General features: G+C 39.6%; 1 protein-coding gene across 2 annotated transcripts; it reads right to left on the bottom strand.

Annotated features, from left to right (window-relative positions):
• Nucleotides 1-4,697: 4,697 nt before the first annotated feature.
• On the bottom strand, nucleotides 4,698-17,932 carry LOC122767973 (RNA-binding protein 6). Of its 2 annotated transcripts, none has more exons than XM_044023553.1 (23): nucleotides 17,856-17,932; nucleotides 16,775-16,847; nucleotides 14,748-16,263; nucleotides 14,551-14,640; nucleotides 14,374-14,443; nucleotides 13,446-13,519; nucleotides 10,453-10,524; nucleotides 9,569-9,863; nucleotides 8,941-9,098; nucleotides 8,731-8,831; nucleotides 8,568-8,637; nucleotides 8,400-8,463; nucleotides 8,256-8,305; nucleotides 8,045-8,162; nucleotides 7,705-7,802; nucleotides 7,115-7,456; nucleotides 6,881-7,030; nucleotides 6,679-6,744; nucleotides 6,370-6,597; nucleotides 6,207-6,281; nucleotides 6,033-6,118; nucleotides 5,384-5,435; nucleotides 4,698-5,292 (listed from the first exon to the last, which is right to left on the bottom strand). In XM_044023553.1, the coding sequence occupies exons 2-23, from the start codon at nucleotides 16,825-16,827 to the stop codon at nucleotides 5,197-5,199; spliced, it is 3,924 nt and encodes a 1,307-aa protein (XP_043879488.1). In that variant the 5' UTR covers nucleotides 16,828-16,847; nucleotides 17,856-17,932; the 3' UTR covers nucleotides 4,698-5,196. The 2 variants fall into 2 exon arrangements, with proteins under 2 accessions (XP_043879488.1, XP_043879487.1); XM_044023552.1 differs by having other exon boundaries at nucleotides 8,400-8,466.
• Nucleotides 17,933-18,902: the final 970 nt, after the last annotated feature.

Here is an 18,902-nt window from a genome sequence, read left to right on the forward strand (position 1 = left end):
GGGTTATCATTAGCATACAGAAACGTTAATAACAACACTGCCAGGTATTTCTAACGAGATAATCAAAATAAAGCCGTCCCCTCCCGGCCAAACACATGTGCTACTCTAACATATGAACCACTGTTAGATTATACCTCTCCTACGTCTCCTCCTCGCTCATATTGACTCATAGTAATGTTGTTGTTGCTTCCCTCAGCCTTTTACTCACATATTCCATTAAGCATTAAAAAGGCCATTAATAATAATAACAATAATAATAATAATAATAATAATAATAATAATATACAAGGACAAAAGAAATCCATGACAGTGAGGAATCTTTTTTTTAGCAGAAATTATTATTATTCTTAGTTGCAGTAGTAGTAGTAATAGTGTCCTTGCTTGTGCCCCACATGATGGAAAAGTCTTCAGTGACCCTTATTATTATGGTATGTGATCTCATGAACAAGGCTTAAATTGAGATAAACATGTTGCAATGATTATTTTTATAGCTTTGGTTGCAGTAGACTCTAACTGGTGCCTCCAGGCAAATATGATGCTTCCCTAATGTGGACTCGTCCTGCTCTCCTCCCCCCACTATGATCAGCATCTATACTAATGTATGGAAATTGTGTTTGTATGTCACTATTAAGATCACATGACACAACACATGTGGAATTCATAGAAGAGAATAATGTGCATGATAGCACCCAAAACTCCCAATTTAGTTAAGAAGGCATCTTCAAATTTGCTTTAAAAAAATTTAAAACAAAAAACATGAAAAGTCAGAATTCCGAGATTAAAGGCAGAATTCCGAGATTAAAGGCAGAATTCTCATATTAACATCAGAATTCTCATATTAAAGGCAAAATTCTGAGATTTAAATCACAATTCCGAGATTAAAGTCAGAATTCTGAAATAAGAGAAAAAAATCTGAATTTTGAGAAAAAAAAAATCTGAGATTAAAGTCAGAATTTGAATTCTGACATTAAAGTCAAAATTATAAGATTGAAGTGAGAATTCTGACTTTTTTCCTCTGGATCCTGCCTTCTGAGATTAAAGAAAAAGTCAGAATTCTGAGAAAATTTCTTTAATCTCAGAATTCTGACTTTAATCTCATAATTCATGCTATTTTATTTATTTTTCTTGCTTTCAATTTATTTTTTACATGCAGCCTTAATACTCTTCCGTATGTTTGCAACTTAAGTTGGTAGAGCATATATATGTATATATATATCTTTTACAGTTGGAAAATGAAGGGGAAAATTCCAGGTTTCCTGAATGAATCTAGCTCTGTCGCTCCTGTCATTCCTCCATCATTGCAAGCGCAGAGCTATTATATGACTTCCAAATGTTTGGTGGAGTCTATAATGTTCTCAGTGACAGTTTCTGCCTGTGGAATTGGTTCTGCTATGAATGAGCAAACTGTGCTCTGAATTGTAGCCCGACGCCTGACAATCACCAGGACATTCCCAAGATGATGTTACAGATTAGCAATCAATAACCGCCATAATCTCTCAACTTGCACTTGAAAAGCATAAACCAGATGGTGCAACTGCTCGGAGAAGCATGAGTCTTCTATGAGCTTGTGACGGTACAGTCTCTGTGTGTTTGCATTGGGCAAACCACAAACACATGCTTCTCCTTAACAGAGTCTTTCTACACGGGGGTTATGTTTTTGATCATTTGTCATAACAGACAAAAACAACGAGAGCTTTGCGATAACCACACATTCGTCCTACATGTGAGCACACGCGGTGTAAATATAATCCACTGCATCTTTAATACCACACGGACTTTCATACAGAAGTCTCTTTTTTTCCACACAGGACACTGGGAAAACATGTGGTGAGACGCCTGTCAGTTTGATGCTGGACGTTTTAAAAATGTATAATAAGATTTCTAATGTGTTTTCAATATTCAGAGCATTTTGTTTTTGTCCGTCTGCAGCTGCAGCAGCGGCAGCATGGTGTCAAACTACCATTAAAAAGCTCTCTTGCGTCAGTGAGCTGACAACACATCTCAACATCTGAGAGTCCTGTCTGTCTGTCTGTCTGTCTCCTTCTGTCTTGTCTCAAGACTGTTGCTCCAGATCCTCTCGCCTGCTGAGATAATTGCCACCTATCTATCTACATGTATCTCTCTGCGATCTGCTCGGGCCTAAAATGTGACCAACTATCCTTCACATGTGCCAGATGTAGCAGCAACTCTCCGTTGGGCCTGACCTGCATATCGTCATGTGGATAACGATGATAACTGTATTGTGAGGAAAAATACCAATAATACAGAAAAGAAAAAGATTCCTCTCCTACATTAACTGCCAGTTAACTTAATATAAATAAGAATATGGCTATATTTTGCCTGCTTGAAACTAAAGTTTAGAAGAAGGCTGTGGAGGAACTTCTCTGTAGTTGAAGGGAAATACTAGTATTTCATGAAAAGAATTTGGTTCTTTTCATGCAGAAAAGGGAAGTCAGATTAATAAATAACGCAGGATATAGAGACCGCACAAATGAACTCTCCTTAAAAGTACAAGCTCTAAAATTTCCTGGATGTGATTCAGTTAAAAACAGAGCAAATGGTATTCAAAGCAAGAAATAATTGACTTCCAAAACAAACATAAAGACGTTGTTTTCAGAAAGGGAAACTAAATTTAATAATGCACCGTGCCAGGACAACTTTGAAAAGTATGTGTTTCAATCTCGGGGGTTAAATTACGGAACAGCCTAACAGATGAATTAAAGCAGAGTGGAAAACATCAGTTTAAAAGTAAATCTAAGGATGAAGAACAGCAGTTTAATCCAGGATGGTTATGAAATGGTCGTATTCAGTAGTCAAAAGCATTCTTGAGTTGTACAGAGAACATTAAGAACAAAGTTTAAAATACTGTAAACATGTAAATATTTGGTGTATAAATTGAGTTGTTTGTAATAGGAATGGGGGATAGGTATAAAAGTTTATATATTTCTGCCTACTCCTTTTCAAACCTGTGACGAGATGTAAGTTTGAACGTGTTTTGCTAGTTAGCATGCTAGTTAGCTTGCGAGCTACCAAGCTAGAATCTACCTATCTTAACTACTCTTTATTTTCTTTGTGATAATTATCTAATTATAATAGAATATATTATTCTTTCTTATCAAATAATGAGGTGTAGTTCTCCTAAAACATGTATAAAAAAAATATGCTCTTAATGTCATGTGCTTTTTTTTTGCTATTCAGGGAAATGCCCTTCACCTCGACAAAGAATCATAATCTAATCTAATCACAGCAATCACTACATGAAAGCTGTAAGTGTATGTGAATCTTGGTAACAAATAATCTATTTATATGCAAATACTCTGAGCCACATGCAAGCGGCACATTATTCCAAGGACACGCTGGAATACAGTAACCGTATAAAAGCTTCAAATGTAAGTTTGTCCATTTTATTCATATGGCAGCAAACTTCTCTGTCCATCTTTTTTAAATTCTGGGTTATAGTGTGAGCTGAAAATCGGCTATAGTGAAAAAAATACCGTATTAATTTAACTTAATTTCAGCTGATGTAATGTATGGGATCATAAAACTGAAGATGCTTTTATACACTTAATGAGGGGAATTTTATAATATTTATGCAAAAACAGTTCCAGCACAGACAAGTTCAACTCAATACAAACATGTTTCTCCATCCTACAGGTGTGAGGCACTGCGGTTGAAAGAATGCGTATAATTCTTTTCAAAATACGTGATCATTGAAATTAACTACGTTTGAATCCTGACCACAGGTAGCTACAGGTTTCTCTTCCCATTCTACAGTATAGTTTGTCCAGTCATGCATTGGCAGTGTTCTACGACGGCAACAAAATGAATGGTTTTTAATAAAAAAAAAATAAAAAAAAGGAGATTCTTTAATTGCAGCGAAGGCGAGAGCAATTTAACGTGTCAGGATTGACTGCGAAACACATCTGAACCTGCGATAATCGTCGTGGTTTTAGTTTATTGGGCTTTTCTCTGGCTTTTATTGCCAAACCACAAAATGGGGGTTACATTTAATTGTGAGGCTTTGTCATCATGTTGCCCCATCTCCTCAGACAGAGAGACTCCATGTACTGTCAGTCACTCAGAAAAAATGATGTTCACCTTTGGCATTTTACCCAGTGATGTTTGGAGAAGGGCCAGAACCATGGGAGGCACTACAGCAACATGGAGGCTTTCTGTTTGTGTCCTTAAGTCACTGTCCACAATTAAAACAGAAGACAGGAAGCATGACTGCTATTGCACATACACGTTCCACGCGGTCTCTGCCGTTCGTCAGTGCCTGCAGGTCCTAAAGCGTTCTTATTACTGCACTCAAGAGGAGCGAGTATGTCAGCACACTAAACCCAAGGAATCCTCTCTACATTCACCATGCCACAGCCAGAGGGAGGCTGCTTTCTTCATATCCCATAAGGAATTCTAACTCCTGCAGTGAAAGGAGGTGAAGCAACAACTACTGTAAAACCTATTACTGCTGCCAAACGCATAAAAGGGGACCATTTTACAGGTGCATGTGGGTATAAACTCTAACAAGAACACATCTAATTAAGGTATCTTAGTTCATATTATGTATGATCAGTTGATTCAGCAATCTTGACATTTTATGTCAGAAACAACCAAAAAAAGCATGTTCCTGCCATCTAGTGGTCATGATGTGGATGCACAGCAACTAATCAAAATTCAACACATACACACAAGTGGTTTTTTGTTTGTTTGTTTTTTTTTACTTAAAAATATGCACATAAGAGCAAATTCAACTGACGAGAATTAAAATGTAAAAATCACCTTTCTAACCAGTGTGACCGCAATATATTTATATATAAAAAAACAAAAAAAACGGTGTGGACACATTTCAGGGGTTCTACATTACAGGCCACACACACACACACACACCTTGTGGGAAGAATACTCGAATGAACGACACAAGATCATTTCTGTACAACATACATCGCCGATGATGTATAATAAGAATTCTTGTTTTTTTTTTTGAAAACCGTCCATCATGCCTCCGTTGTGTGAAAGACCGCACCATTTTTAATCTCAGTGTACAAAACTGTGGCTATACAGCGGGGACAATGTCCATGGCAAACAGGGAAAACAGTGCAGGTGATTTGGAGCCGAGGGTGGGCAAACACTTCATTCACATTTTATATATATATATATATATATATATATGTATCACATATTAAAGTAAGAATTTGATCAGTCCAGTTCCTTGAACCGTGCAAACATGGCCTTGCGAACTGCTTGTTTGTAGGTGGCATGGTCCCAAACGACATGCTCTTTCTTTTTCCTTTGCTAAAAGAAACAAGTGCAATAACAGAAAGTTAAATTAAACACACGGGCACCACCAAGATATTTGTGAATATATAAAAAGCTCCATACGTACTTGAATGGGTTCAGCCCCTAAGCCGGGCCTCTCACTGACTTTACTCATCTCCCTACACAGAGAGAACATTTTAGACTGTTATCGACAGATCTATTTTAAATATAAGCAACCGAAAGCTGCTTTGTTTTCCTTTTCTATCACTAAAAAGAGAGTAACCAACTTAGGAGTTTTAGTAAAGGTCAAAGGCCACCTCCCCCTTACAGATCTGGAGAGGGTAATCCACATTTTTAACCACCTCTCCCTCTACTTTGGCATCGACAAATCATTGATGTCTCGTCTGCAACTCATGCAGAACGCACTTGGAACGCAATTCTCTTATTTGTTTTTAAATCATTGGGCGGGCACCTCAATATATGGCTGAACTGCTGCACCTACACAGTACAGTCAAGAGCGCGTAGGTCGGCTAACCAGCTGCTTTTAGAAGTCCCAGAGACAAAGCTAAAGAACAGAGATGACAGCCTTTGCAGTGGCAGCTCCTCGGCTCTGGAATGCCCTGCCTTGGCATATCAGATGCACCCAGAGTGTTGTGCATTTTAAATAGCCTTAAAACCTACTATTATTCCATGGTGTTTAACACAGGTTGTGTTGCACTCCCATTGTTTTTGTTTGTTTGTTTTGAGTTGAGTTGAGTTGAGTTGAGGAAACCTACCTGGAGCCCCCAGCCCAGGTGTTATGTTGCTGCTGCTGTTTTCTTTTTTTCTGTTCTGGTGATCTTGTTGATTCTTTAGCACTCAACTGTGGAAGACACACACACAATGTTAAGTATACAACAAACAAGAAGAAAGCAGTCTATTTTTTAAACACCATATTATTTTTCACTCACTTCTCTTTCTTGATTTTCTAGTGCTTCCAACTCCTTCTTTGACCTCTTGATCTTGAGATGGATCTCCATATTTTGCTGTTGAGACAACAAATTGAGTATTAAGAAGCTGTTTTTCCAGAGTTCACTCATCAAATACAGTTTACACAGAAGTAGGCGGTCGTACTTTGTGCAGATCAGAGAGCTGCTGGTGTCGGATCAAAGCGTCCTTGTTGGGGAACTGTCTCCTGCACAGCAAACAGGCCATCTTTTTCCAGTCTGTCAGTTTGTCTTCCCTGTCATCAGACTGGCCGCTCTGACTGCTTTTAGCCGCCTCCTCCTTGTCCTCTTCAATTTCGTCGTCACTTCCGGCTGCATAGTCTGACGCCAGCATACCGAGAGAGCCCATTGAACGCTGCAAAATACAAACCAAAACAAATGGTCAAAACAGTCTATTTCCACACGTTTATTGATCTAGTTGTTAAACGAATTTCACCTTTGACTTTTCATCTTTCTTTGCTGGAGCAAGGGGCTTTTTAAAAAGATCATCTCCACCTGAGATCTGAGGATAATAGAGTATATTGTTAGAATTAAACTGAAAGACAGAAGTCAATACATCTTTGATACAAGGGTTTTTTTGTGGAGATTTGAGATGGGTTATATAAATAAATTGACTCGGTAACAGTGGGTTTCCTAACCTTTCTCTCAAAGATAGCAAAACCAGCATCAGCTGACTTGGACTGCCTCCTATCATCATCCATTCCAGTCCTCAGCAGCGGTGACGGGGAACGGACAATGTCCTTCTGACGATTTTGGATCTTCGCCCAGCGCTCCATATCTTTCATGATCTGCAAACATAAACAGATTATGAAACCACCTGCCACTAAAGCACACGAATGACACGCGTCGTGCACTTATAACTGATGTGCGACCTTGACGGCAGCGAGACTCTTCGGCTTGTCTTCTTTGTTATCCTTGTCCTTTTTCGCAGAGTCGTCGTCTTCTTTCTTCTCGGGAGTCGCTGCAGAAACGGGATCGGGCTCCAGAGCGGACGTGTTAGCGGCTACCAAATCGGCCGGGGTCGAGGGAGTCACCGATGGTTTCTTCATTTCCAGAGGAGCGTCTGCCGCTGGGTTGGAAAGAATAGCCTGGTCCTCGGCAGTCATGGCCACAGGTTGGGTCTCTGCAGCGGAGTTCCCTCCCGGAACTGGGATGTAAGTCTTTGTTGTCGGATCCCAGTACATGTACTCCTGGGTTTGAGCATTGTAGAAATACTATACACACACAAAAAGAGGTTATAAACAAAAACAATTATTCCTAACACTTTTATGGTAGCTATAGGCTGACACAGGTAAATTTAAACTATGGTCTTTGTCATCCCTTCTATGACATTTCTCAGTTTTTTGTACTTTAGTATTACCGACAGATTCTGAGTGTTTGTCTTCATTGTAGGATAAAACAACATCTGTCTTTACAGGACATGCAAGTCCAAATCATGTCAATCATATGTTTGCACTCTTACCCTAGAGTTGGGGTCGTAATAAAATGTTGTCTCAGGATCGTAGTAGAAGCCTGATGTGGCGTCAAACAAGTAGTTGGCAATGTCTGGGATTTCAGAGCCTAAATGAATTCAAACAGGACAAAATAAGTAATAAATTACACATAGAGAAAAAACACATCAAGATACAGACAGGAAAGAGCATACGTTTATGACCCTTGTGGTTATTAACAACTATAGGAAGGAAATGATCAAACATGACCCTCACTGATTCTGTAAGAACTATGTCAAACAAGTGCAAATCTAAAGTAGTTATTATCATAAATATCACAATTTATTGTTCTGGACTTGTTTTGTCTCTCACCAGACATGTAAGCCTGTCCATCTATACCAGCGCTCATACCAGCCGACTCTGTGGGCACATGAGGTCCACCGGCATGAAATGAAGGATCCATAGTTTGGGTTTCACAGAAACCAGCTCCCTGTGAAATTTAACAAAAACATGTCCAATTAAAACACCTTCGCTCTGACACAGGATTTCCACATCTTTCTACACGACTTGTTTCACCACCTACCTGACTAATGCTGGGATCTAATGACAGATTAGTGGCAGGTAACAAATCACCTGGTGAAAAAGAAAAAGTGAGACCAGTTGAGAATGTATGATACGGTTTATAAGAAAGATCCTATACTAGACTGTGTGTTTGATGAAGTGTCACCTGTCATTCCAGCAGGAGGAGCAGCAGGTGGCTGCAGAAACTGCGGAGGTTGTGAGAACGGTAGCTGCTGAAATACCAAAGCAAAGACAAAAAATATAAATATATACATGGCAATTCTCTTCTTTGGTCATTTTAAACAATGACAACATAAAAACAGTAAAAACGTACCCCCATCGTGTTGGGCTCGGGTGGATAACCAAGGATAGAACTGTTTGGTTTATCGGAATCTCTTCTAAAACTGGAATAGACAGAAAACAACCACAACAAATTAGATTAGGGATTTCTTGAACGAGAGAAGTTGGGAACAAATCTTGACAGCTCGGTGACTTACCTTTGGTTCTTCAGGGGTTTGGCAACTTCAGCATAAACTCTGACTCCGTCAATATAAAGGGGTCTAGGTTTAGTGAGGAGTTCAACCAGACGTGTCACTTGCTACAAACGAGAAGACACTTGCTTAGACACTTCAACAACACTACACAAAGATGACAACTTAATACTATTAAAACATGAAATAATCAGCAACATAATTAAGTTTGCGTACCTCATGGGAGTCCATGTCCACAAAGCAGAAGCACTTTGTTCCGGGCGGCTTGCCCTTGACGAGACGGACGTTTCGTTCATCCAGATATGCAAAGGGATCCAAGGCTTTCAGGATAGTGTCTACTGAGGTGGTGGTCTTCACATTCTTTATAATCATGGCTGCACGGTGACAAAAGGAATAACATCGGTTAGTGCTGTGCAGTATGAGCAAACATTTACAGTTACAGTTGAGTGAGTATGTGTGTGTTCATATTAAGGAAATGGCCGAGCGAGAGGGGAAGAAGGGAGCGGTGTGTGTGAGAATGTAACTGCATATATTCTTGGTACTCGTGTTACTCGTGTAAGACGTGTTGGTGGAGTAAATTTGCTCATTGCATCGGTGGTGCAGCAGTGAAAATGGCCCCCCCACCCTTGAACAGTGTTTTGTTGTGCCACGTCACGTCATATACCGGTCTTCCAGGATCAGCTGGGATTGGCACCAGCAGCCCAGCGACCCTCATGTGGACGACGGATGGATGGTATGAACGGTTATATCGCCCAGCACTAGTGTCACTGATCCGATTTCAGTAATAAATAAATAATAAATAACTTGAGCAAATACACAGCACTGACGGCTTTATGCAACATACTTTTGCTGTCTTTAAAGACAGATTCAGATCGCTGTGAACTGTGAGGAGGATGGATGCGGGAGCCCCAAGAGTCTGCCAGTTGCTCCCTCTCTTGCTGCTGCAGCTGCTGGTCCACCTGCTGCTGCCACGCCTCTGGAGTTAAGTCAGAGTTGCGCTGCCAAGCACCATGGGACACTGGCTCCACGGGACCCTTGGGTTTGGTCCCGTTCAGGTTACTATTATTAAAATCCTTCGAGGGTTCGTCTGGTCTGGGCAACTGGGGCTCCTGGAGTAGAGGCACTTTGTGATCAGATTCCTAAATAACAAAAACAGGAAAATGGGAAACTCTTCATTACATCTGAAATAAAATGGTGGTGTGAACAACATGGTTCAAAACTAATCTACATGGTGAATGTACCTCAAATATTATGTAGGGCAGGCTCTCAATATACCTTAAGCATCTGCTTTCCCTGTTTAGGGTTATTACTGTACAATACTTAATCTAATTGTATTGAAAGTAGGGGTAGGAACCTCTTTCACAGCAGATATTTGTTGATATGAAACAGTAGGATAAACACAGGCTTTACAAGTAACATTCATTTGGATTCTACTCCAGTTTTAAGAAAGCCAGTGTCTTACTGTTGTTCAAGAGTAATGGGAGATCACACTAAATACTTTAACCCACACTAAAACTACGCAATGCATATATGTTCCATATATTTTCTATCCCAATAACGTGATTGAGAAAGTAATTATACTGTAAGATGATTAGAGCATTTATGAAACAGCACATCTAATGATAGCCTTATAGTTATTGGAGAAATAAGCCTTCAATTATTTCATTCTATAATGACAAAAATGTTATTTTCAAAAACATAAAATGATTATTTCCCCACTACACTTACATGGACTCTTTCATGCTTGTCTGGCTGGATGAATTTCATGGTTGCCGTTTTAGTGCCAACCTTTAGGGATCCCTGGAGGAGGAACAAAACAGATCAATCAGCGTTATAGGACACTGGTGAAAACACCTAAAATAATATCAATGACATGCACTGAGGCAGGTTCTGCCCTCGTCTTCACTGCAGAGAACGAAATAGACCAAACTCTTATGGTGGTGTGTGCAAAGCCCGGGGTCGAGAACCACGCTTCACACAGCCCATTTACCCTCATTCTACATTAACTACATTGATTATTTCATTATCTAGTGACTGTTTTGTCAATAAATCATGTAATACTTGGGTCCATAAAACACTTTTTCTAAACCCCTTGATGACACACTCCGATTGCTTGCTTTTGTCTAAGCAAAACAGAGAGATCTGCATTTCACTTCTACACAAGACAAAAAAGGCAACAACTAACTGAACAAGAATGAACTAGATTAGTTTGTCATTTTTTGCTTTAAAACTGCAATTAATCAGTTATTGACCAGTTCCCTTTGGCTATAATTGGTTACTAAAGAACATGTTACTTTATTCATTTAATCCCACTTCATATCAGGAAAGGAATCCATAAATAAAGTTATCTGAGGAAAAATTAAAAAAATTAGATAAATAACAAACCTAGTTGTCTACAGATGCTGCAATAATACAACCAATTATTCTCTTCACACTCGTGAATTCGATTGGTCGTACTGGCTCAGACCAGCATGGACTGGCTCGTGTACCTGTCAATCTTAACCCGGGCCCAGGTATCACCTGCCTCAGGAAACGGTACTCAACAATACACCAAGACATGCAGAAGCAGCAACAGATACACAGCGAGTCACGGCAGAAGAGATGGCAGAAAAACTACAGCCACAATTCAGTCCCTTCAACCTCTGGAGCAAAGCCTAAGATGAGGCTTTGCAAAAAAAAAAGAAAGAAAAAACTTGAGCGATTGACAGCAAACAAGGCAAAACCTCGATGAACATCGATACCATTTTTTCAGCTGAAGAACATGAAAGCTTCCCGTGTGTGCATGTATGTTGGTGTGTGTGGAGGTATCACTGGAACTCTCACTGAGGAATGTAATTATGTCTGTGTGTGTGAATTGAAAGGCCTGTGACTGATTGATTGAAGTTATATAGCAATTGACTTATAGACCTTCCTTATGTGCTTTGGTGAGAGCACCAAAGGCAGTTTAAGCTTTTCAAAACCTGCTCTTGCTAGCATTTCCTGACTTGTGGACAGCACCTTTAGAACAGCTCTACTCCAAATAGTCCCAACTCTATTTCAAGCTTCAAATCCATAAATATCAAATAAAGAAAAAGACAAAAAAAATCAAAGCGCAAATGAGAACCACTCTTGGCACATAAGGTGAATAAACCAAACAAAGTTATTGTAAGTTGCTCATTTGCTAGACAGCATTAGTATAAATTACATTCCATTGTGTTTAATGAAGCCGTTAACAGTAAATTCCACCAAAACCATTAAAACCAACACATGCTTAATTGCAAGACAATATTCTATGTTGCACAAGGTAAGCTCACAGTGGCCATTAAAACCCTTTATGAAATTAAAACCATCACACTGCTGACCGTGTAAGCTGTTATGATAACCCATCTTCAAGCTGCATAAAAAGTAATGGTCAAAATATAGCATATAATTGACAAAGCCAAACTAACCATCAAAACAAACGATCCCATCAAACATGAGGTTGCCATTTCTGAATGTTTTAAGGTAAAAACACAGCAAACTGACTGGAGACTGTTCGTTGTCTCAAGATGAAAACTCCACTGAAATATTCAATGAAATTTTGAAGAATTTTAAAAGAATGCCATCAAGAAGACGGATACTGTGGGAAAAGTCACAGAAGAAGGAGTGACAGACTCCTATGGATACTTGAAAAGAAGGCCGAAGGTCTGAGTCCATGTTAGAGATTGTGTGATGCTGTATTTGATACAACTATTATCATCGTCGGTGGATCATCAAGCGAGCAGGCTCCTTCCTTCCTTGGCACCAAGACATGCCTGTGCAAACTTTTCTGACAATGTGTAGAATAGATTTTTACCCAAACCAAACTTGACAGAGCGACTGCCATCATCACCCAGTCACACTGGAAGCACAGCCAACGGCCCTCAGAAGTAATGTAAGCTAGGACAACTTGTGTTGACTACAAGGGCGTACCCTTTTTTTCCAGAGAGGTCAATACAATCAAAAATGTCGTTTTTCTCTTCTTGATATAATAGACTGATATGAACTAGCAACCTGTAAAAGCAGGTTTCTCAGTGACAAGGCTACACTCAGAACAGCCGTAGCCCTGCATGAAAAAGTCCTGCACATAAGTCATTTAAAAAAGGCCAATCCACTGACACAATGGGGATGCCACTGTAATAAAGAAGAGATGCACGATAGTGGCCAATCAATTATTTTAGGAAAGTTTGAAGCTGCTTCTTCAACCACCAAAAATAACAAACCCACAAAGCTAAAAGGAAACCGTGATCAGTAAGACATTCTTCAACTGACCTTGTTACAAAGTGAGGGTACTCTACCTTCATGTTCAATATCACCAATAAATATTCCTTAGAAATATCCTTGAGTCTTAAGAGCTCCCACCAACGAGGACTGTTTTTGTTTACCCAAACATTTCCTGGTTCAATTCATTCCAGGTATTTTGGGATTGAATCTTAGAGTTAAGAGAAAAAATAGTGCGTCTATCTCTGCATATAGAGTTGAACATTTATTTTCTAAACGAGAAGCCTAAAGTAGCACGATAGCTTGGTCAGTACAAAGTAAATACCTATATTTACATAGTGAGGACTAACTTTTGAACCTTCATCTCCTTATCTAATGTAAGTGGACCAAAAATGAATAGCAACCCCATGTTCCTAGAGTCTCTCCCACCCCCATCGATAAAAATGCCCTCGGAACCCCTCATAATCCTGATGGGCCTTCGTAGAGTGACGAGGATGGGCCACCTTGTTGGACTCCATGAAGTGGACTGCATCCTCGAGGTTTAAAAACTCCACATAGGCCGTATCGTAGCTGTAACCTGGGGACAGCATTTGAAATACAGATGGGTTTTTGTTAGTCAAAACCAGAAATGACAAGTCACCCACTAAAATACAAAAGACACCAGTTCGTGAACACATCGAGAGTAGTGTGAGCGGATTTCTTTTTTTTCCCTTTTAGTGACACACATACCTTTTCAGGAAAACACTTTTTGTTTATGCTTTTTTCTATTCAGTCTTCTGATGACTGAGGTCATATCAGACTTTGCCATGAAAGGCTCCAATAGAGCCGAGCCTGAACAAAACAGATATTCTGGACCAGTGGCAGTGAACAACTGCATGGTGCACACCATGGAGAACAATTTTTTTTTACCATTTATAATTATATCAAAAGGAAATAAGGCACCCAAAATCTTTTTCTATGATCGTTGGATATACTGTGTAACGTAAACAGAAATGTTTTTAAGATGTAATTTCATGATCTTGACGAAAAGGCTTGAAATCGTATACAACCATATTTACAGCAATCTGTTGAGGAGACTTTTCAGTCTAATGGAGATGTTAGGATCAGCAGGATGAACAAAGCACGAACAAGGCAGTTTCCATTTCAAAATTGTTAATATTCAGTCACTTGTCACATATCTCTTGCGACTATCACTCTCCTAGGTTCCTTAAGTTGAACCGTTGGTAGTTCTTGCTAACAATGTCCCCAAACAAAACTCCGACATGGCTTAACCCCTTCTTTATGAGCAAAGTTCACACAGACCAGCAACAACAGAGACCATGATTGTAGAGATGAAAGAGTGCAGAGGATCGAATGTCATAAAAAAGCGAAATGTCGAGGAACGTACGATCGATTGTCGTAAAACATTTCGAAAAGACACTAAATTCTTACCTGGCACAACATTTTTGATTTTCATCCCCTGCATTGGAACACCATCACGAACTGCAAAGGCACCAAGGATCTGCAAAATAAAATGTCAAACTGAGTGACTTGTGTGACCACCTAAGCAAACAAATGCAAACAATGAATAACTATGACTCATGGGTTGGGCTTTGGTCTAATAATTACCTGCTCCATTGTGGCAGTCTTTGGAATACCAATGATGGATATAGTATTGGAAACCTTCTCCTCCACTGATGCGCTCCTGTAATCCTGATCCTTTTCCCAGACATTTAGATTACAATTTTGATTATTAGACAATGAAAATGTAAACTTTACAACACATTTATAACCAATAGTTCCAAGAGAGAAATTATCACACATACCTGAGAACCAGATTCACTAAATTTTGAAGGTGTGATTGGTTTGGATTCCGTAATGAGTTTCTCCTCTGGTCCTTGAAGGTCCTCATGTTTGTAATCAAAGTTTCTGCCAGAACCTGTTCTGTAATCAATGTCCCTGTAGTCTTGGTCTCTCACCTGCATGGTGTTGCTGCTTTGGAAATTGTGTTCCAGTTCCATTTTAACCCTGGCAGGACTTGGACTGACTTCCATCCCTTTAAAACAATCCTTTGGCTCCTGATTCTCTGGTTTGGGCAAGTTCTTCTCTTGATGGTAATGAGGCCTTTCTTGACCATGGGATTTATTTTGAATATGTTTTGGGGGCCTTTCCCCAAGCCAATGTTCACTTTCATTTTCTCTACCAGGGGGTCCAGTAAACTTACTTATTTCTGGAGGTGGATTTTCTTGTGGGCCTTTGCTACCAATTGGCGGTAGGTCGATAACAGGAAAGCGTTCATCACGAGCAAAGCCAATATCTTTCCTTGGAAATTCTACAGGAGGCCTATTCCTTTCCTGAAAAGGTGGTGCATCTCTAATTTTCACATCATTGCCAAAACCTACAGGGAAGTTTGGTTCAGATACACCTCCAATACTTTTACCCACAAAAGGTTTTTTTTCCTTTTGGCGGTTTTTCCATTCTTCTGCAAGAGTCATCTCTTCACCACTTCGATAATCCGTAAGGGGACTATCACTTGACTCTGGATACTCGTTCTGTCTGAGAGTGTTTTCTGCACCCATAAACTCAGATCTTTGAGGGCCAGAAAAGTCTGGAGGCATATCTGATCTCGCCCTGTCCACCGAGGGAACATCATTGCTTCCAAATCTTAAAGGTGATCGATCTCTTCCTCTAAATTCAGCAGATGGTCCGGGACGATTTCGGAAATCCATATCAGAATCAAATTCACCTCTCGGATTGAAAGGTGGACCTCCTCTTCTATCAGAGTCCATCCTTCTGTTCTCATGTGGAGGTAAGTCCATATCATAGCGATTGCCATCACCAGTGCCCATTGGCTGCCAGTCACGCATATCCCTACATCCATCATTTCGGTCCATTGGAAACCCCCTTCTTCCATCAACATTTGGATTATTGAACCGTGGCATGTTGGGCTGAAATGACTCTCTGTCTCTAATGTCATTAAATTTGTTGTTTGGATCCCATGGTGGCATACCCCTCCCTCCCATTTCAGATAAGTTCCTGCCTGGTCCCGGAAAACCAGAAAAGTTCATAAGTTTGTCCCTGATGGAAATTTCATATTGCCTCCTGAGGGTGAAATCAGGTTCCTCTCCCCGTCTGAAAAAATCTCTGTTAGGCTCTCTACCCTGCATATCACGTGGGTCCATGTCACGGCCTCTCATGGGTGGTCCATCCATCCTTCTCATGTCCATAGATGGAAGATCATGAGGTCTTGGGCCCATGTGACCCATATTCATCTCATCTCTACCTCTATAGTCAGGCATGGGGCGATCTCTGCCCCCGAACATTTCTCCACGATGATCACCACTGGAACATTTATTAATATATTAGAAACTGATTTGCTTGACATGTTTGACAACAAAGCCTTCAATAAATAATATAAGCAGGAGAACGATTAACTGACTTAATTAAATTTGGTCTACCAACCACCATATACAGTTGTGTCCACAGGTTTGAGACTCAGTCTTTCATAGACTTCATAGTCAGAGGATGGAAGAGTTTGTCTAATGTAATGTTTTGTCACAAAAAAATACTAGTGGAGCCTGCAAATGCAAAAACTTGAGACACTGTATATGGTGTAGTTTACAAATGAAAGTCTTCCCTGGAGAAAAAAATTTAAAACTATGTGTTGTTTGTAGATTCATCCACCATCCTGAGCCCAAAAGACTACATTTCTTTACATAAGTACTTTCTAAAATCTAAACATGTGAACGTACCACTCTCCAAGAGGGTTGGAAAAGTGGTGTAAATTAACCAAACAGTACATACAAAGTTACCAGAAAGATAAAGTCAATGTGTATAGATGATGCTCTTTTACCGAAAGGATGGTCCTCCTCGTGGTCCTTGCCTGGGCCCAGGTCCATCCCACATGTTTGCAGTCAGTATTTTATCTGGAAGCAAGATGAATCCACCAATTTCTATTTTGCAACAACTAGCAGATCTAACGCGTAACTATGAAATATAAGGACTGCTACTGTACAACTTTATTTTCACAATCGTAACGAGATATCTTTCAATGCACACACCCAATATACACTAATCGACCACTTTATTAGGTTCACAGGACACCTAATAAAGGAGCAGGAGTGTCACCTGATGTCATCTGCTGCTGTAGAGGTTCAACATGTTGTACATTCAGAAATGGTATATTTGAGTTATTGCTGCCTGCATTACTTATCAGTCTGACCTTTCACATCTGTCCTTCTGCAAACTTCCTCCTCCTCTTTGAAATATATTTCCCTTTGTCAGACCGTTCTACATACACGTTTGGACCGTGCTACCCAAACCCGTAGCACGTCCCTAGCGTCTTAAATGGATTCCTTTCATCATTCGGTTTATCGGTGTAAACCTCGGCCGGTCATCTTGGCCATGCCTGCATATGTGGATGTGTCGAGTTGCTGTCATGTGATTGGCTGGTTAGAGATTTGTGTTAGCAAGCAGTTAAACGGGTTTTCCTAATAAAAGATGGCGGTGAGTGTTTGATTTAATGTCCAAAGCCAGTGGTAGTATGAGTGCTGCTGTCGGCCTACATACTGGACATAACTAGGCTATCAATAGGCCTACAGAATCTGCGCCACGACTAAATCAAATAACACGAATTCAGTAAATGAATACGAGTGGTGGGGGGAAAAAAACAGGAACATTTTGGGAAATTCAAAGGAATAGGAGCATCGTACTGGGAATTCCGGATTAGCAAGAGAGAACCATTTCTACCAAAGAGACAATTCAGAAGGGCGACTGTTTCTCAGCTAACACTTCTTTGCTAACGTTGACGTCAAACAACCAGTTTCATTTACGTCGTTTTGCAACCGGACGCCGTCCTTTTGAGAACGAATCACCTCACAGACAATCCGTTTTTCTATTTAATCGTATATGTTATTATTAAAGCCATATCTTACTTGTTATTCGGCCTTGTTGTTGTCAATACTGCAGTGACTCGGACGTTGTCTCGCCACAGCTTTAGCAATCTGGTGAAAAATGGAGGAGAGTCTTCTTCCACCTTTTTCTGTTATAATAGCGGTTGGCAAACAGCGCGGTGGGTGCATTACTGCCACCTTCTGCTCCGGAGTGTGGATCACACCCACCACCTACCTTTAAAAATACCTCCTACTGTATTGATTTACTATTTCTTATTATTGGACGTGAACTACTTGAACCATGTATATAAATGTGGTACCTTGTTTCATTGACTCACTTTTGTTGCAACTCTTTTATTGATTTGATATCACATTCGTTAATGGAATTGTAAATCTGTGTGTAAAGATTCTTCTTCTTTTCTTTATTACATATATGAGGCTATAGGCTAGAAATGTCCCCATTGTACCTGTAGTGCACTGTGGTATTCAATAGACCAATAATATACCAATATATACCATTACCATTATCTATGGTACATTAATTAGGTGCTGTGGTACTTGTTTTGATAGTACTGCTATTATATGTAGTGTCATGGCAGGTGCTATTGTACATGTTACCATGGTACTTTTATATGTGTGTGGATATATTTGTATATATATATGTGTAGATATATATATATATATATATATATATATATATATATATATATATATATATATATATATATATATATATACATGTATATGTATATGTATATATACATATACATATATGTATACTGTATACAGTGTAAACAGCATGGCATTTACTGTGAATATCTTATGGCATTACTATTACCTGTATATAACATGTTAAGAGCTGTAGTTTATCACAGTAGAATTCCTTATGGGCCACTCTCTTAAGACGTGCTTAACATCTGGTCGTAATTTAAATGAATTATGATGTTAATTCAACTAAGGTTTATGACGCATTAGTTGTGGCATAAATGAGCTGCTCATTACACTTAACTGACAACAAAACTGTTCATGTTATTGTTTTTGCGTTCTACTGTGAAATTGGCTGAGCACTCGAATAATGTCTCCCAAATT

This window comes from Solea senegalensis, linkage group LG4 (genome assembly GCF_019176455.1).
Source record: "Solea senegalensis isolate Sse05_10M linkage group LG4, IFAPA_SoseM_1, whole genome shotgun sequence".
In the NCBI taxonomy this organism is placed as follows: domain Eukaryota; kingdom Metazoa; phylum Chordata; class Actinopteri; order Pleuronectiformes; family Soleidae; genus Solea; species Solea senegalensis.